The sequence below is a fragment of the Ammospiza caudacuta genome, chromosome 6, assembly GCF_027887145.1.
Source record: "Ammospiza caudacuta isolate bAmmCau1 chromosome 6, bAmmCau1.pri, whole genome shotgun sequence".
Taxonomy (NCBI): Eukaryota; Metazoa; Chordata; class Aves; order Passeriformes; family Passerellidae; genus Ammospiza; species Ammospiza caudacuta.
The window spans coordinates 20477870-20497976 of NC_080598.1; the positions used below are offsets into that span (position 1 = coordinate 20477870).

Here is a 20107-nt window from a genome sequence, read left to right on the forward strand (position 1 = left end):
ACAGAGTTGAAAGGCTTTTCCCCATATCAGCAGCACTTGTTGCACAGTGATTCACAGCAGAAAAGTGCAGAGGCAGAAATGCTCAGTCCTAGTTTGTAGGAATGCCTCCTTTTCTGACACAAATCTCTCATAAAACTTATCTGCAGACAGACTGAATTCAAATGGGAAGAGAATCCTCCAGCAATTGTCATTCCTACCCATTAAAGATGTACCTGAAGCATGTTGAATACTGGATTAATCCCTGGACCAGTGTCTCCCAATATAGACACTGTGTATAGAGGCATTTGGTACCTCTTGCAGGGTACCACAGCTCCTCTCTGGGCAGGTCAGATAACTGTGCTCTAATGCTGGATGTTGTAAAGAAGCAGCTTTGGTTAACTTTTAGCCATAGATAATGGGTTTTCTAGTCCATAGGGTGATGGAAAATTTTATAGCACTTCTAGGCGTGGGTCTGCCAAGCATTACTTATTTTCTCCATACTTAGTGGAAATAAACAGCCAGGTTAGCACACTATTGCCTTGCTGGATAAAACTATTGCACCCAATCATTTCTACATGCTTGGAGAACAGTCCTGGTGCCACTCAGGTCCACCCAAAAAAGGCAGTGCTTTTCCTACTGTTGTGTCCACTCTACAGTAATGTCCAAATAATACCTTTAACACTTTAGGTATTAATTAGTACATGGGAAAGGGGAAAGCAAATACTTCAATAAATCAGAATTTCAATATCACTTTTTTACTTCCTGATATCTTTTCTCTCTATCCCGCTTTTACCCTATCTCTATCTCTCTGAATGGCATAACTGGACACACAACTTCCATTTCATTAATCTCAGTCTGGATTGTGAAGGATAAGCATTCACACACAAAAGTATAAATGCACTGGTACAGAAGAGAATATTGCAGGGTAGATGTTCAGAGGAGAATTACCACATAGCATTGCTTTGGAATGAAAGAGGCCAAGGTCTGAACTGGTCACACATATCAGTTTCCCACACAATATGGGCCTGAGACAGAGTAGCAAGGCAGAGCTGGAGGGCTGTTGCTGCCAGTGCCCCATGGAGCAAGGAGCTAAATGCAGATGTGCTATATCCAGGATTAACCCTTCTGTCACAAAAAATTAGCTGGAATACCATGGGGTTGTACCTGCCCCTGCCCTGTGAAACTATTGCCCAGTTTGGTATTTTTCTATGAGTTTATGGACAGAGTGATAGCTCCCACCCATAATTTCATATATCAGCACAGTGCCTGCATCCAGCCCTGCTTTTCATTACTGATGAGGTTCACCAGGAGGAAAACAACTAACTGACTGTTCATACTAGGAGAGTGTCAGCCCAGTTCCACTTGAGTGTCAGGCCCAGCTTGGAAGTGACTTGGAAGTAAGTACAGGTGTCCTCAATCAGAATGCTCTTCAAGCTGAAAGGCATGGCAATCCTGGAAATTTGAGGGGAAAAAACAGATTGCAGTGAAAAAAAGACTGATGAAATCCTTACAGCTACATAGGAAGGAAAACTAGAGAACTAAATAAGACATGGGAACATTCTTTGCAAGGTCAGACTTTGTCCACACAATGCATTACATTGTCCACTGTGTCCTTTTACCAACCTTAATCCATAACACAATGCATTTTGGTCTTGTGTCAATGTGGCTGATGTAGATCAGCCACTCAACTTGTAGAAAGCAGCCAAACCCAAGGACCTAACCCTTATAAAAGGTTCTACATTATAAAGTTTATAAAGAGCAAGATAACAATATTGGGGAAATGACCCTCCACATGAGGACACTGCAGGTTATCATCATCCTTCCGGGACCTCCTTGGTATTTGGGATTCACAAAGAACTCTGTTCTGTTATTCATGTACTCATGCAACTCAAACCTACATGACTTTTCCATGTCTTCTTACCAAGACAATTAACGCTCATTTTACAACAGTCTAAAAACTTAGAAATTCAGAAAATGGCTAGAAGATAGGGGATTTCTTGCCCCTTTGAGTTAGGAGACACATATGGGCTTCGGTGCTATAATTACAACAGAGTGGTGCTATTCTATATTTGGTTGTTTCTAGAAGGCTGTCAAGACAGCCCATATGCTTGCAATTTTCTCTTCAACAGAATTGTGAGGGGTTTTCCCAGAGTCAAAGGTTGCCTAGGCCCTTCATAATTCTTTGCTAGGATCAGGACTTTGCACTTCTCATGGGAACTGTCCTTAATATTGTGCCTAACTTTCAGCTATTGTTGCATATGATTTTTACTTAGGGAATATTTTTTACCCTTCTCTTTGCAGTTTGTGGTTAATTGGAATTAAAGGTGTGGATTTTGACTTCTAAAAATTCTGCCTTTTCTTATAAGAAGATCCCTGACCAAGTTGTGATCTGCAAAGCAGAGAAATTTTCTAGACTAATCTATCTGGAAAAGGAAAACTGTCCCTAAAAGAACCATCTGTTCCTGAGCAGCAACATAAAACAGTAGGGTTATTACCACAGAAATAATGTTTTGAGAAAAAAGAAAAACCACCAAGCTTCTACAGATATAGAGTGTTGGGGTTTATTTACTTTCCTTCATCCCTCCCTCTCAAATCAAAGCAACATTAAGGAAACCTTAAAACACCTTTTGTTTTTGTAATATACACGTTGCTCTCTACTTAACTTGTTGGTGTTGGTCCCTGGGACGTGTAGTTTAGTTTAAATGCCTCTTGCCTTCTCAAACACTAAGGGGGGGACTCTTCACAATACCCTGTTCCTAAAGCTATACATCTCATACACAGCCACTGCTTTCCAGTCACACCACATAACACATGGCAATAAAAATGCCGCTCAAAACAACATTGCAGTCTTTACTCACTTCTTCCCGTTCACTGTGATTCCCGTCTCCTTCACCTCCAGGACCACTCCATCAATGGTGGCAGTGAAGTAGATCAGGAAGCTGTTCTTGGCACTGCGCCTGATCTGAATGTTAAAGTCCTGGTAGCTGTCATTGCAGTGCGAAGCGAAGACATATGTGCAGGTTCCAGGAAAAGTAAACTTTACATGGTCAAACGTATGGAAGTGGAAGTTGCCCCAGGTGACACATTCGCTCCTACTGACAGTAGAGACCTGGACTAAAGAAAAATCATAGTAGGGGAGCTTAGAAATTCACCCCATATGAGGTGCTTGTCCCTTTTTTTTGCTGAAAAACATTAAAGGGGCAGATTTTCAAAGGCAAAATTGATAACTCCTGGAAAATACTAGCCTTTGGGAAGTAGTTTCATCTCACTGAACTTTTGAAGTCCATTACTTTTGAAGTACAGAGACACCTGCAATGTGAGCAGATTAGCCTAGTCTCCTTTGAAGTCAACAGTGAAAAGCAGAAGTTAACAGTGAAAAGCAGAAGAGGTTCAGCTTTCTCATCTTACATATGTGCCTAGCAAGAAGATGCTGTAAACCACATGCATCTCTCCATTGTCTAAAAAGGCTGTGTCTATATTCATGCTGTAGACATATTTTCACTGTAGATATCTAAAGTGAAGTGATAAGAATCCCATTCTGGATGTCTAAATCTCATTTAACTCAGGCAAGATTTTGTGTTGAGTGCTTTCCAGGAGATACCACAGGTGGCATGAATTTACAGCAAAGTGGCAGCTGCTGATTGATCTCAGTGGTTGAGGCTGCTACCAGCTTCAGCTGTTGGCTAAGAGATACTTGGTTTTCCTTCTCGACCAGAACTCATGTTTTGGCCCTCTAAGCTTTACCTCTGTCAAAGGTATAGGTACATAGTCCAAGTGCATGTAAGACATTACTTCAGAAAGCAGTTTTCACTCCACTGAGCAGTTTTCACAAAGAAAACTAATTAATCACCTTGAATTAAATTATATATGCCCACTACAAAATACTTTCAGGTTTTCTTCTGAAAGAATGACAAATGAAACAGACAAATTTCTTTGTGTACTTCAGGTAGCATGTTTACGACTATTAACACAGATATCCACCACAGATCAAATCAAAAAGTTACTCATTTACCCAGTGAACTCTAAAATTTTATTAAATATTCTTGCCTAAGAATCAGCAGGGAAGAAATGAGAAATTCAGATCCTTATGTTATAATTGTGCAGCCCAAACTCAAGTGCCCCATAAGTCCTTGCTGAAACAGCTTTTTAAAGGGACTGCTACTGTCATAGGCGGTTGCAGCACTGGAGTAGGGCAATTTAGCACTTTCCTACGCAGTCATGAGGGCAGGTGAGAAAGTTTGGCTATCCTGGAAATGAAATTGCTGGAATTAATAAGGCAGCAATAACTGGTACATCAACTGTGTATTAAGCAGTTGGGGAAAGTGTAAGAGATTAAAAATCAAACCAGGAGTGCACCAGAGCACAAAAAACGTGATTCCTGATAATGCGGCATTTCATACTGGTCGATCAAGCCTAGCTGGTGATATGGTAAGTACTTCTTTTTGGAAGAATATGTGTGAAATGTGTTGAAAAGGGTGTCACCATTTTTTTTGTTTTGTTTGGTTTTTTTGGTGCAGAGGGTCTCCTCTTTAAGAATAGTCACTTAGAGCATAAAACATAAAACACTACCTAGTAATGAAAGAAAAAAAGATATACTTAAATGGTTGACAATCAGGATAAAAAGGTACCATGTTTAACAGTATCTGGCATGTCTACATCTCATATGAATATGTGACAAATTTTCATTTGTCAACTCTATTTCTCACCTGTGGAGAGCTATATGAGAGCAAGTAATGCAAGAATTAGATTCTTTTCTTACCTATCTGAACTGGTTCTTTGGCCTTGCAAAAACTCCAAATTAGGCAGAAGATCCAAAACGATCTCCCGTTTTTTATTTCCATCTTGCCATGAAGTTGTAACTTGAAAATCCTTTCAGGGAAGTGTTTTTTCTTGGCTTATAGGCAGATTTTTATAGTCCAGGAGTTTGGCATGGGAACAAAACACTGATGGCAGGGTCCCTGAAAGGTGGAGCTTCATTAAATTTTCTTTCAGTCATTCATTATTAGCACCCAGAAACCTCCTCTCTCTCCGACAGGACAGGTATCCAGTTCTTTATTGCTTTATGGGGACAGAGAGCTGTCTGTTTCAAATTTCCTCCTTTGAAAATAGGTCCCCTCACCCTCCTCCTACAGTTGTTATTTCTTTGGCAGCAATAGTTTTTTTTTTTGTTTGTTTGTTTTGTTTTTTTAATAACATCTGATTAGTTGCAAGCAAACACTGACCTCTTTCAGAGTTTTTCTCTGTCTTGCACATCAGCAGAATCCCCCAGCACAAGCAAATGTGTTTGTTGCCTCTACCAGCTTTACTGGCGACTTCTAAACAGAGCAAAAAGTATTATCAGGTCAAGCATAATGTATGGTTTATTTAGAGAAAAATCTTTTGTCAGAGGGCACTGTCCCTTAAGAAGTGTACTCAAAATATTTTACAAAAAAATGCCAGATTTACTGCTTCAGTAGACCAGAAACAAAACCAAAAGTGTAAAAATTCTCACCTCAACTGCACAAATGTGATTTAATTTATTCTTTATGCACACAGAAGTGGTGGATTCTCCAAACATCATAAGGGAGCAGTGTCCAAGTCCTATCATAATGTAGACCACAGTTCATTCCTTCACCACCTAGATTACACTGCTGCAAAAGAGTCCCCTGGTGCTCTCAAAGTACATTAACACCCTACCACATACCCATAAAAAGTCCAGTGAGCTCAATCATGAGCTCTACAGCCCCTTGCAGGACACCCTACAAGGATATTCTGATTTCAGTGATTTTAGAGTCCCTTCTGGAAATTTACTTGCATTGTTGACACAAACTGACCTTGCATTTCTTTTCCTCATCTGTGCCATGGGGGAACTGCTCCTGACAAGAGAGGAAGCTTCTCACCTACTCCCAGAAAATCAAACCTGGGTAACAGACATTCCCTGCTTCCAGCTGCTCCATTCCCTTTGGGAAAACAGCACAGTGATTGCCAGTAGTTAAGTGGGCACAGATACAGTTTAAGGTGGACATAGTTTTGCCCCTTCTTGCAAGGCCTCAGGTCAAGCCTGCCCATGCCCCCATTGGGAAATATGAATATGAATGCCTTTTGGTTGGCAGGCACCAAGCTGGGCCTTGGGAACAGGGTCTTGCTCACAGCTTTGCCAGACTTTGTGCTGTTGCCAAAGTGGAATGTCCCAAAGCTGGCCCACTGCTGCTGCCCTACACAGGCACAAGGTACTTTGCAGAATCACAGGTGACAGCATCTGCTAGATGAAGATTTGCTGCTTCCCTTGCTCTAAAGAAAAGTCTGCACCAGCATGCATGAGCATTGTGCAGGACATGAAACATGAGTTCGTGTTACCCCTTTGCCACTGTCCGTGTCCCATTAATTCCATTGTCAATCGCACTGGAGGCAGGGCACTACTGGAAGGTAGTTCTTGAAGCCCTGCCATTTTGGCTGGAATACAGAACCAACAGACTTTATGACACTGGTGATGGAAGGCATGGACTGCTGCTGCTTTTCCTTTTAATCACAGCACATCTTCCCTCCTGATCTCTGTCCAAATAGGTACAAAGTAAGTTAGGAGAATATCTAGTAGATAAACTTAACCATGAGAATATGACACTTGAAATATGAGGATGATCTGAAATTGAATACAGTGAAATATCAACACTCAAATACTGGTAATCAACGCTCCTGGTAATATATACTGAGTTTATACTGAGTTCCCGTTCAGGCCACAGAACAGGGCTAATGGCAAGTGTGGGGAAGGGCTGTGAAGCCCAGAAGGAAAAGCGTATAGGTCAGTAGACCACAGATACAGACTAAGAGAGCTTAGTTGAGGTAAAGGTGGATAGCTGAAATACGTTAATTTTCCATAATCAATGCTAGTGTCAAAATCCAAATGCAGAACTCTGCTGAGATAAAGTCCATATTTCTTCAGTCACTGTCCACTTCCTTTCCCATTTCCATCCAAGAAATCTAAGTATCTATTTAATTCATTTTGGTATGAGAGTGGAAGGAGGAATCAGACTCTAGGAGCATAATTCCTGACTCTGGAAAAAGCCCCCTTTATTCCCACTGAGCTGCACAAAAGCAGCAGGAACCATGTAATAACTACTTGCCAAAGATACCCTTCAGGTTGGAGTAGTTCTTTGATGACAAAGACATAGTGACCTTGACCTCTGCAACTTCCAGCCCTTTGTGTTCTACATTGTGTGGGGTGATTCAAGGTAATGGGAGGATGGGCAGGAGGAATGAGTTAGGCATCATTTACCCCTGTAAGCCCCACTTAGCACTTAGGGACCTGGGAAGAACATGAACAGCACATTAAAACTTTTCAAGGAAAAGACAGAATAAAACAAATGATTCATTGAACCAACATTCACTTATGCTCTAGTCAGCAGAGATAGTAGTATCAGTCATCTGGGATCCTCCCCTGAGAAAAGCAAGAGCAAAACTCAACTCAGAGAAATGGGAAACCCAGTCCTCTTGCTCTATACCTAGCCATTTTCTTACCTCTGCTTGTTTGCTCTGTCATTTGTGCCATTCCTTTGCCATTTCTTGGGGAGTAGAGTTTCTGTCAATGACTAACCAGAGCTGCTGCTTCTGGCTTCTCCACAGATACTGCGGGCTACACTCCTTAGAAGTCACTAGTTGCTTCAATCTTCTGCAGTGATTTCAGGGCTACTGACAGGGGAAGAATATTTGCATTCAAATTAAGTTTTTATATTCAAGAGTTGAAACACTGAGGTTTTCAGGAGAAATACATGGAAGCTTTTCAGAAGGAAATGCAGACTGACAGGGAGCTTACAGGCTGTGTTGATCACCTACCACTGAATCATTGCTATTGGCACGCAAGTTATAACTATTCCCCCCACAGTGACAAACTGGGATTAATAACTCTTCCTTTTATTGACCCTGCAGGATAGGAGACCTTCCCTCTTCTGCAGCTGTATTAGCAAAAAGAACAATTCCTCTTGGCCCCTTTACAGCCCATTTCATGGATCATTTGTCATTAAAGGGTATGTGATTTTAGTAAATACAATAGGTAAATATTAACTCAATTTCTTTATCACCACTGACTCACTGAAGATAAGCCATCATGAAGGTAATGTAATACACTGGTGACTCACAAAAATACATTTTTGCTACGAACTTGGTAAAAGACACACTCAAGCAGGAGGCATCTGGTGGATCAGTGCCCTTCATAGCCAGCCACTGTACTAAAGTCTGGCAGTTGTGTTTGTATCATATCCTTCTGTCAAAGGGGTATGATGATTCCATATGTGCTGTAAAGAGTTATGGCCATCCTGAGTAATTTCAACACTGGGAGTTAGAGTTTGGAAATCATCTAAGAACCCAGTTCATTTCAGGCAAAATTGGTACTGCTTCTTGAAATGAGTATCCACTATAAGAGTGTTTTACAAGCGCTGCCTAGAAAATAAATCTAGAGAAATTATGTGTGCTCCATTAACAAAGTAATATTAGCTAGGAAAACATTTCATTTGTCAGGCAGTTTGTGCCAATAATCCACATGATAAAAAACATCCAAAGTAATTTTGGCAAAATATTTTACATAACTGGTAGTTATAGCAATCAGTAATTGCCAGTAGAATTCAAGAACAACATGAATTATCCCTTTTAATCCTTTGCATGATATCACAGAATTTAGGAAAGTTACATTAAAGATTTATTTGATCTATCAGATTTCTGTCTACCACACAGTTTGAAACAGATGTCATTAAATATAAGGGGATCTGTGGCAGGCAGTGGGAAAGGAGGGAATGGATATCTGCCATCAATTGTCCATTAAAATACATGACAAATGCCTTCTGTATTTCAATTTTGGTAGGAGGTGGTTGAATGTTTTTTTACATTTTGCCTACGAATGGACACAAAGCTCCTTAACCTCTCGTCTTGCCATAGAGCTCCTTGACTTTTTGCGAACAGATCAAGGATATTAGTTATTCCTGTTTGCAAGGAATGAGTCCAGCTGCTCTTTTCTGTTTTTCTTTAAGATGTAGATCTTTCAAAATCCACGTACAAGGAGTAATGACACGGCTGATTGGTGTCGTGCACACAGGTCTCTTTGACCTATTGGCACTTCCTCACGTAAGAGAGACTCCCTGCATAGAAAGCCATCTCATCAGGAGGTTGGGCCCTAGAGATTTTCTACTTGAAAGGTTTTACTTTAAACAACCTTCCTGGTGGAAAAATATGGGGTAGCAGAACAAAGGGAAGCATATGAATTTTCTGCTTTAATATTTAGAACTTTTATGGGGTTTAGACTAAAGCAGATTCTACCTCTTTTTAAAAAGCATCTTCTTATTTCCTGGGTGCCAAAATAAGTCAGAAGAGGCCACTGCATGCTTAATACTGAAGCCTCTATAACCTTGAAACTACATGAAATACATACCTAGTAACCATGTCCACCATGACTGAAAGTGACTGCAAGCCAAAAGAAAGGCTAAGAGATGGGGAAGAAAACAAGTTAAGGTGGGAATCTAGGCAACCTTGGCCTAGGGTTTTTTGTGTGGAGGGTAGAATTAGCCATCCAAGAACTACCTGCCCTTACGTTTTGCTCAGACTCCCTGTACTTTTAAGGAGAAGAATGATCATACAGATCCCATAGATTCTGCAAAAAAACAGCAAGAAATGCTGGGCTACACTAGTCCAAATGGACAGGCTATTGAAATTTAACTGCTGTGTCAGGTCACAGGCACTGTGTAAAGCCACATTCCTTGATCACTGTTGCCTTTTGTTACTGCTTAAAGGAAAGCTGCATGGAGCACAGGTGCACCTTCTCAGTGCCAGCTCTGCCATACTTTCTCTCTGCTTGAGTTTTTTTCAAAGTATTAAGGTAATGAAAACATCACAGTGATGATTTTTACTGTTCTAGAGACTAGCTTGTGAAAAAAATTCAAGCATTTTATGTAAGAGTGCTGAAAAACTGGAACATTAAGGGGAATAAAGTTTGTACAAAACAGATTTTAGAAGCATGATGCTGAAAATTAACTTAAGGGATTTTCCATATTAGTGATGGAAATATGGCTTAGGTAACTTGCTTGGACGTATTTGGACCTTAGTCTGGGAGGTTGCCAGTTAAGAACATAGGTAGCCTGAAAAGAGTGAGTTAATTTTGGAAATTTGGCCCTGGAGAGGGTTGCTCAACTTTAAGAACTTGTTCTGCTTTAAAATACTGCCCTACCCCTCAAAGCTTCCACTAGGAGGTGAAATTTCAGAAATTGTATATCAATGTTGCAGTTATTTAAATGTGTTTCATTTTTGTCAGACCTAAAACTACAAGAATGTTCTTTTCTGTGATCTCAGAATTTTTAAGTCTATTTTGTCTTTTCCCAGTATCTGAGTTTGCTTTTCCAGACAAGTGCAACAGTATATAACAAGCACAGTAACTGCAGGATTATTTACTTAGGGCTTTGCCTTTGCTAAAGTCCTTTCACTGGGGCTTATGTGCAGAGTTGCATGTGCTTAGTTCAGTGAAGTGAGGTTTAGCAAAGTACACTTAAATGGTAAACACACTGAAAATTTTATCTTACCCTTCCCACAGAACAAAACAGTACTATTAAAGAACATAGTTAGATCAGAAGACAAGGTAGTTATTAGATCAGAAACCCCTACCTTGTATTATTTTGAGAAGAATTCTTCTGGTTTGCATGTGTTTTCCCCCCTCTTTCTGAATCCCATCTGCCTCACCTCATATAGCAGCAGTTATTTTTCCATATTGCTAACAATTATTTTCCTTTCTGTCTCTGGTGTTCTCAAAACACATAGCCAGTAATGCTTCATAAAAAAAACTACTCTCTTTATAAGCAAATCTTCTGTGAACTCCTTTTTAACTGCAGATGGAAGTTCTCGCTGTGTTGCTGAAGAATGCCATGAACAACATGGAGTTTCCAGTGCATGTCTAGGTAGCTACAAGGAAATTGCTTGAGATTCCAGCTATCTTGGATGAGAAGACTACAAGCAGGAATGAAACCCGTGTGATCTTGGACAGCAGGAGCTGGGACCTTAGGGTTTAGTGCCTTCAAAGGCTGTGTGACTGGAAGTCCTACTTGCCTCCCAAGAAGGCTTCCCCATTTTCCATGACAAAACTGAAACTGTTAAGTACTGGAAGAAGAAAAAGAAACAGAACAGAGGAAGAGAAACCCCTCAGCACCAATGAAAGTGGGAGGCTAGATAGAAAGTCTGGAGGAGATGAACACAGGACTCAGGCAAGGAGACAAGACATGGGCTCTTGCTACTGCTTTCTTTTTGCTAGACTCCAAAAGACAAGGCAGTTCCTGGAGAATTGAGCCATTCTTTGAGGACAGAGAGAGTCAAGCCCACTCCCTTCCAGCATTAATGCTTTCTATGGAGCTGCCAGGGTCCTTTGTGGTAGGTCCTGCCTAGAAGACAATGGGATCAGAATGTTCCACAGTCTCCTGAATCCCTAATGTGCTGATATCACCCTTTCAGAGAGGGTGATGAGAAACATTTCCTCGGGGTTTTTTTTTTTTCCTCAGGGTTTTTTCCTCATTTTCCTCAGGATTTTTCAGAAGAATCTCTTCTTGTGGCCTGCAGACCAAACAGCTCTTGCTTAAGAAACAAAATGCTTCCTGGGATCAGATAATACAGATCTCAATTTACTTCCAAGAGGGGTGTGGAAGGAAGCAAAAGTGCTGCTCACTGCCACTACTACTTTTTGTAGGGATACACAGTTAAAAGACACAGTTAAAAGTTTCTTTTCTTCCTTTCTCTCCCAAGTACTATCAGTGGATTTCTCCACTGGAGAAAGTTTAATCTGTTCAACTCTGTCATCCAGTTCCACTGGAAATGCAGGTGCAAACTGAACCACTAAGTTCTAAGGTGAATAAGAGTGCAGAAGGGAGTGGAGGTTTGGCATGTGCAGTGTGACCTGGAACTGCCAAGAACTTGTAAGTAAGAATTCTCTGACAGGGTGTGCTTGTGAACCTGCTTATGGGCAGCACTGACCCAACAACAAAACTGAGAGGGCTGCCATAACCCAGAGCACTGTGACAAATAACACCTTGTATGTAAATTCCTGTCAGAATAATTGTCTTTCCAGTGCTTACTAAGTGCTTAATAAATGTCTGTAGGGAGTGAGAAATTTCATTATTCTCAGAAATAAAACCCTCTACATGATGAAATAAAAACTCCCTTTTGAGGCAGTTGCTTTTTTGGTATGAAGGGACTTTACATTATCAGCCATAGACTGCCCTGCAGTGGTGAAGCCAAAATCTGCAGCCTTACTGACTTTTATTCAGGATCTTTAGAATTCCTCATTAAGAAATAGTTTGCCCATCACTAGAAGGGACAGAAAGAGCCTGTGCAAACTACAGACCAAATTAAAAATAAATGAAACAAGGAAGATTTCATATTTCAATGTAAATACAGTGTGGAGCAAAATTCACTATTGACTAGTAACGTTTTGTCTCTTTTTCATAAGAAACAAGGCAGATTTGATCACATCTTGTATCTGTGTCCAGAAGTTATTTGCTGACTTCAGTAAAATTTAACTGCAAAAATAAAAATCTCAAAGACAGCTAAATGTCAACAGATTTTGAGAAAAGCAGTTTCTGCAAAAAGCTCAAGGAAATATATGGTTCTAGTGTCAGCATAGAAATTTTTGGATAACAAAAAGTTAACAGAGGAGAGTGACTTTGTATGTGCCCTGGGAGAAAACTCTCAGTCACATCTTACAATGAATGTAGAGATAGAAATCCTTAGAAACCTGTACTAAAGCAGAAATTTGGCTTCATTTAATCTGCAGCTTGCTCTGTTAGTTGACAAAACTTCCTTCTTGTTAGATCAACTACCTCTCCAACTCCAGCTACCTCTCCAACTCCAGAGAAATCTGCTTTCCAATCAGAGTTTTGTAATGCTGAAAAAAATACAGGGTTTCATTTTCTGCGCATCCTTATCAGTCTTATAAAAAGGCAGAAATCTTATCTGCCTTTTAAGCTGGAGTACATTTGATAGTAGCAAAAAATGGTGCCACCAATCCTTTAGGTAGCAAAGATGACAGTATTGAGGTTGGCTATTGCCAATAAAGATTTCATTAATGGAGATAAAATAAACCAAAAGTTTTTTTTTTCCTTCACTACAACAGGTGTGGTTTACCCTCATTGTACTCTAAGATGATTCAAGAGAAATTAACATCTTCCAGTTACCTGTTTCACCTCCCCTTACAATAAGATAAGCAGGCACTCCTTTAGATTTGTCCTTTGTTGAGAGACAAATAAATGTCAAAAATGGCTATTGCTTTCCATTTTCTGCAGAGGAAGCCTAGGATTACTTAGCTTAGTGATGGGCATCTGTTTTGCAAATGTTGGAATTTGGAGAGCTCTTACTATGGTAGTAACTGTACATCCTGAAAGCACTGTGAGTAATCTTCATATAGCTGAAGGACTACTTTTTTAGTGAAAATACATTATTGCAGTTCTAACATACAGAGCCCTGCTAAAGTAAGTTCTGGTGATGAACTAAAGTTTCTCTAAGTCATCTGAATAATTTCATGACCATCATTACTCTTTGCCTTTGTTTTGGCAGACATCTTCTCTCCCACCTTATAGACTGGATCTTCTGAACGGCCCAATCTGATCAGCTTTTAAGGAGACATGAGTAGATACCCCAAAAATTTAGGAAACCACTTGACTTCCTATAACTTGAAAAACAACTTTTCTTCTCTCTTCAAACTAAAACTCATCAAGACTGTATAAAAATGAGTACAAAAGCCATGCTTTTTGAGATGTGCTTTTAATCATTCAGAGGATTTGGAAAGGACACAAGAGGTTGTGCACTTGTAAGAATACAAATTTGTGTTCTTATTTTGTGCACAAATAAATAGGGCACACTTAATTAATTAGAGAACAAACAGGATGCAGTTACTGGGAAAAGTAAAGTTGAAAAGTAGTCAAGGAAGCTAAGAATGGTTCACAGTCCTTTCAGTCAATAATGCCAGAGGGGTTTTTTGCCTTCATTTTGATGTTAAGCTGATGGCTCTCTTGATCCTGTTGAGAGTGGTCCTCTTGTCATTTACTTCATTGTTCTGCAGCTCATTGGACTCTGGCCTCTGGCATTCAGTGTCTTGACAGCTGCAGCTCTCCACGTAGATGTACTTGTGTGACACTGCGTGCCCACCAGGGCATTTCAGAACCACGTACTTCTCAGTGGTGCTTGTTTCTCTGCAGCAGGAGCAGCTGTGGTCCATGGAATTGGCCTCAGCAGAGTATCTGTCAACATGCAAAATGGCAATGTTACTCAGTGCCAGAAGCCAATGTACAGGAGAGGGTGGAATCAGGTACAGAACTCCTGTGAGAAGAGCCACAGTTGTGGCTAATGGAAGTGCTAAGCTCATCTGACAGAGCAGTGATTATAAAATGCCTAACCCAATCAGGGCAACGTTAACACAAAGGGGAAGCAGCAGCTCTTTCTGTTCCCATCTCACTGCAAAGTATTTTTTGCAATCTTGTGTTCATCAGCTTCCTAAGCACCATTCCTAACCTGAAGAATCTGTCAATATCAGGCTATAAGCTGTGACAAAATCCATCTTTTTCTTGTATTTGGTAGAAGAAACCACAACAAGACCCTAAGATGATCAGGAATTTCAAAATACTAATAAACTCCCTGGCTTCTCAAAGTTCCATGTGATACTGAAGATTAGTTTTCATCCATGTAAGGTGCACTGTGGCAAGCTCAGTGATAGGCAGTAAGTGACAGTTTCTTTGGAGAGCTAGATCTGTTTTTGCAGTGTTTTAGTAGCTCATTACCAGATGTCCTACTAACCACTTCCTTATAATCAATTTTTAATATATTTTCTCATTTCAGAGAAAAATGTACTCAAGTTACTCTACTAACACCACAACTCAAACAACCTCTCATTTCTTCACTGCATAAAAATTGTGCATATTTGAATCTTCCTTTGAAAGATGTATGTGTATTTCATTTTAGCTGTTAACTATTGAGTAGCAGCTTTTCCACTTCCAGTTGCCAAGTCTGGCTGCTCTCTGGGCTCATTCACATTACAGGAAATAATCCATGTTTTTTTTGTGACAATTTCTAGCCTAGGTGGTCTGACACAAAGCCAGCTCTTAACGGATGAATAGCCCTTATCATAGCTGTCTGAATCCCAAGCCAATTTAATACACTTTTCTGCTTTGTATTACAACAAATCAGCTCGTCGGTCACAGATTCCATGATTTTATGTCCATGATTCATGAAGCAGATAGTTCCAGGTCTTCTACCATTGTGTAGTCTACTATTTATTGTTCCTTTTATATAAACAAGCTCAGTGCCACCAGGACTTAAATCTCATTGTCTGGTGAGTTTACTTACAGCGAGAAGGTTCCACATGTTCCTTCACATTCAGTCATGTCAACTCTGTCCACGGAGCGGCAGCCATTGTAGACGATAAAGTCTTTTCTGTGGCGCACAGAGCACGGTGTGCTGCTGTCCAGAGGGGCACCTGCAGGGAAAGAGCAGAAAATACTTTCAGTGAAATAACTCCAGAAGTCCCGCGCACCTCAGCATTCCCTGGGCTTCACTAGTGCACTCAAAGAATTGCCTTAAGTGCTCTTTCTGCTTTTTAAGTTTAAACTTCTTCAGAGAGATCAGACAGTGGAGTCTTGGAATGACAAATATAAACATAGAAGTATCTATTTAAATACAAATTTATCTGGAAAATGGGCTGATTTAAGAAGACAATTCATTCTCTGTATTGTTGATTCAGATACACTGGCATACTTACATGTTCTGCAACAACCATTAGGTAAGAATGAAATAGTTCCCTAAAATAAAAAAGAAACAAAAAAAATTACATGATATTATTTTTCTATATTAAAAAGGCATTAAGGCCAAAACCTGAGGAGAGCAATACATCAGTGGCTGTAAATAACCAGTGAAAACTGATTATTGTACTGTAACATTGATCTAAATAACCAAAGATAACAGCCTCTTCCCGACTTCACAAAGGACTGTGAAAATACAAACAATTCTTTGAAGGAAGTCTACAGTTAACATCATGAAATTTTTGCTCAGAAGCAATTCCAACAAATGGTTTCTCAGAGTCCTCTGTATTTGAATGGGAACTATGCACAGTGTTACTGCCAATCTACTTACTGACTGAACAGCTTGTGTTTCAGCATTCAAGGAAACCTGGTTCTTGTTGAGACAGAACCCAAACAAAGCAGTCAGCTAAGATTCAGTATCTTGGTGCTGACCAGTATTTTGGCCACTGAGAGACAGCTACCAATTATAAACCTTGAATTCTCACCCAGGCATCTTATTTTGTATACTCTCTAGGGCTGTGCATGGGTGCATCTAGAACTTCTGCCCTAAGGACTGAGAAATTATGACGAAAGGCCATCGGAGCTAAATTTTACTTTTGTTGTTAGTTAGATGGCTGAAATAAAATTAAGTAATCTATGTATGGAGTAGAGGGGGGATAAATTTTCCATTTTTACTTACAGGTTTGCAGCTGTCTTCATTGAATGCTGGACAGGTAATCTCAGATGTGGAAGCAATAAGCTGGTCGTGGACATTCACACAGCTATAAATGGTGCAGTTGTTGTGAGGATCATTTTTAAAGTCTCCAGGCTGCAAGAGAAATGCAAAATGTAATAAGGAAAGCTGAAGGGAGCTCAGACAGAAATTTTATTGCCCTCTGATAATAACTTTCATCTTGTTTCCCAGTCAATTATTTTTAGGTTAACAGCCATTTGGGATACAGATCATGACATGTATTGCAATATGCCCTACATTGAGAGAATTTCAGTTTTATATGGTATTTTCCTTGAGAAAGAAAGAAAAATGTCTCTAAAGTACATGGAGTACTTCAACAAAATCATCCATGCCAATGGATTTTGCCTTCAAAAAGCTAGACTATTTTATATTAATTAAGAAAGACTCTAAACCTTCATCCTACTACAGCAATAGAATTGTTGCATATGCAGGCTTTAATAGTGTTTTTCAGCATACCGAAATCAAATAACATAGAAAAGCTGAAGCTTCCAGACACTGGAAGAAAACCCCTTCCAATGGTGTTGGATTTCTCATTCCAGGAAGGGCCTTACAGAAAATTTTATTTGATGAAACCTACCTTGAGGTGAAAAAATTGTAGCTAGGTTTTGAGATTTTGATATTTTGATCTTTCAGGTGCAAGCTTATACTAAAGCCTTGTCTCTGGCAATGAGGAGTTCCCTTTTTGGAACTGGGAACTTTACAGATTTGGTGGAGAACTAAGACATAGAGCATACTTACACTCAAGATGAGTTCAGAATTGTCTGATGTCTTTATAATACACTTGGTCTGCACACATTTTCCACAGCATTCGCCTTTCACTGGTTTAAGTTCATATCCCTAGAAATTAAAAGTAATTAAAAACAATAGCACTATAATTTTTGAGAAATAAATGAAAACATATGAATTCATTAATTGATTACTCTTTGAAGTGCACTTAAGATTTGTGCCTTTTTGTGTTCCAAATCAACAGGAGACAAGTGATAGAAGCAGGTTATAAATGGAATAAATTAAAGCACTAGAATAAATATGCATAGTAATTAAATATTACTCCACAATGTGGTCTACAGAAATTTCCCAGCTAATTCTGCCAGTGTGAGCTGAATGCTGACAGTTACACAGTTAATCTCAGGCAGTAGATCGCTCAAAGAACAGCTGATATCCATGCTTGAGTTGGTCTCTAGGTTTCAGCTCCCTGTCCTTTGCTTAATATCACTCACTGATTAATCTGGAGTTCACAAATATAGATATTTTGGAGTCTTGTTTATCTTTAAGTTTGCCACTTACTGGTTGACAGTATGTGTTGCAGGGGACACGTTCACAGGAGATTATATTCAATTGAGTGCTGACATTAACATCATTTGTGCAGACACAATTCTGGCACTTGTCAACAAAGACTGAGGAGTTGGGCTACACATTTAAAGGAAAAAAATCACATATTAATGAGTTATTACATGTTTAAACAGATATTTATTAATTTTTTAAAAATCTGCAAATGAAGCAATGGAAAAGGAAAAGAATCAGATAAAGACAACTGGATAGCTATTTGGCTAGTCATTTAAGAAGACAACATTTAAAATACTGAATATAATTTAATGTGTCTTTATTGAAGTCCTGTATATCAATGACAAACTCTGATATTAAAAGAAAAGGTACAATTACTAGACCCAAGAGAATTAGAAATCTAAATTTGGTTAGAATAATACTTATTTATATGGTTTTTAGTTTTTAAAAACAGAGTCTTAAAACTGCAATAATGTGCTGACATTAAATGTGGACTGACTTTTTTAAATGCTAGCACACTTAACCCAAATTCCTTTATGATACTGACGTACATGCAGCTCTTCAATTTCTTTCCTTTTGAAAAGTTTCCAGGAAACTTTTCAAAAAAGGTTTAGCTTTGTGAAATTGATAAACTCCTGGCAGAAATTTGAAAATTTATAAAATATCTATTGTACTGGATAAACCTTTTCATAGCACTTCTGATCAAATATACTAACGGTCTTTTAAGCATTTTTGAAGACTGTTGAAACAGAACTTACCAAGAACTCAGCATTCTCATGTACGCAAACCCCCTTGGGAACTGTTAATAAGCAAGGAGTTAGAAATTTAGATAGGAAAAATGAATAAAAAATGTCTTCAACCCATTCTAATCCAACTCATTTTTTCCACAATGAATCACAATTCATATGGTTATTCCCCAGTTCTGGTAGCAGATGCAACATGTATAAACTATAAAAACTAATACTGCATGTGCAAGAAGGGAAAAAGATTTGTCCCAAAATATGCAGTACAGTTTGTAGCCAAGAATGTCCACTTAACAAATACAAGTACTTCCTTGTTTCAGTTAGCAAGAACTGCAAATCTGTCTTTTACTGGGGATGCTTCTAGGGACTTTGCTAGATTAAGCTGAGACCATCATCCCAGTTAATTCTGTAGCTGTTCTTATATTTATTTATAAGCAGGAAATTGAACTTGAGTCAACTGATCTGTATCTGATTTCCTAGTTTCATAACTATAGCACTAATAACCAATTTTAATAGTAGTGAATTTGTAGAATCTGATTGTGTTTAACACCTCTTTCAAAAGGCTATTGTACAGTCTTATTAAGTGTAATGCTAAATTATGTAATAAACAGAACTATAAGGCTGATCTTTGTAATATATTTCCAAGGGACTTACCACATTGGTATACAGGACAGCACTGACCACTGGGAATATAAGAATGAACTTCAAATCCCAGTGAGCACTTGGGGGCTTTAGCTGTGCACAAGCTTGTATTGCATTCTGACAAAAAGAAAAATAAAAATCATAAGCTAGAAAATACATTAATTCACAGCTACTAGAAATAAGCACCTATCAAAGCACTTAGGATGAACTTTCTATTGTTAGGAAACAGTCCAGATCGTCTTCAAAAAAATCCAAATTGCAAATAGAGAACACATTTTTCCTCATAAATCCAGGCACTGGATATGGGGTACTGTATTAGTTTATGATTTTTTTTCTACTGTGCAATTATGCTGTGTTAATAAAGTATCACCATTCTATGCAAAGAAGTAGGGAACAACTCCTACTCTCTCCATGATCTTAGGCAACTGCTGGAAAATGAAAATCCACAGAGAATTTAATAATCTCTCTGCATTTTGCTTAAATAAAATGTGGCCCTGAACACAATAACTATAGCTTTAGTTATGTTGAGTCCCATAACTGTAAATTCAGTTATACTGATTCATTGCAATATTAAAATGTATTTTCCCTAGCACTGGGCAAGTTGATTTTTAAAAGCATGTGAAAAGATACTATTTTGTGACTCCCTGCTGTAGATCTCCAGTACTAAGGTAGTTCAGTCTCTTTTCCTTTCTATTTCCAAGAGGTATAGAAAGACTAGAAACAAGAGTATAAACTCACTGCAAGTGAAAAGAGGGCAGCAGGAGTCTTTAGGATTGACTTCAGTGACTTCATAGAAGCCTTCTCCTTCACAAGTGACCTTCTTTTGATCACATACATGAGGCTCACATACAATGCCATGTTCACCTTCCAGGCAAATACAGTCCTTACAGTCCACTGTAAACTTTTCTCCAAACTGCCATTGAAAAACAATAAAATGAGTGATT

General features: G+C 39.0%; 2 protein-coding genes across 2 annotated transcripts in view; both read right to left on the reverse strand.

Annotated features, from left to right (window-relative positions):
* The window catches only part of LOC131558556 (mucin-5B), a 41323-nt gene extending 36397 nt beyond the window's left edge, over positions 1-4926 (reverse strand). Inside the window, exons 1-3 of the mRNA XM_058806377.1 lie at positions 4739-4926; positions 2838-3093; positions 1317-1431 (exon numbers count right to left, since the gene is read on the reverse strand). Of these exons, the coding sequence (XP_058662360.1) occupies positions 1317-1431; positions 2838-3093; positions 4739-4820 (453 nt within the window). The 5' untranslated portion in view covers positions 4821-4926. The remainder of the gene's footprint in view (positions 1-1316; positions 1432-2837; positions 3094-4738) is intronic.
* An 8846-nt stretch (positions 4927-13772) lies between these two features.
* The window catches only part of MUC2 (mucin 2, oligomeric mucus/gel-forming), a 62148-nt gene continuing 55813 nt past the window's right edge, over positions 13773-20107 (reverse strand). The window contains exons 58-66 of the mRNA XM_058807654.1: positions 19902-20076; positions 19176-19280; positions 18537-18577; positions 17782-17904; positions 17236-17334; positions 16444-16572; positions 15725-15764; positions 15313-15442; positions 13773-14210 (exon numbers count right to left, since the gene is read on the reverse strand). Coding sequence (XP_058663637.1) covers positions 13955-14210; positions 15313-15442; positions 15725-15764; positions 16444-16572; positions 17236-17334; positions 17782-17904; positions 18537-18577; positions 19176-19280; positions 19902-20076 — 1098 coding nt within the window. The 3' untranslated portion in view covers positions 13773-13954. The remainder of the gene's footprint in view (positions 14211-15312; positions 15443-15724; positions 15765-16443; positions 16573-17235; positions 17335-17781; positions 17905-18536; positions 18578-19175; positions 19281-19901; positions 20077-20107) is intronic.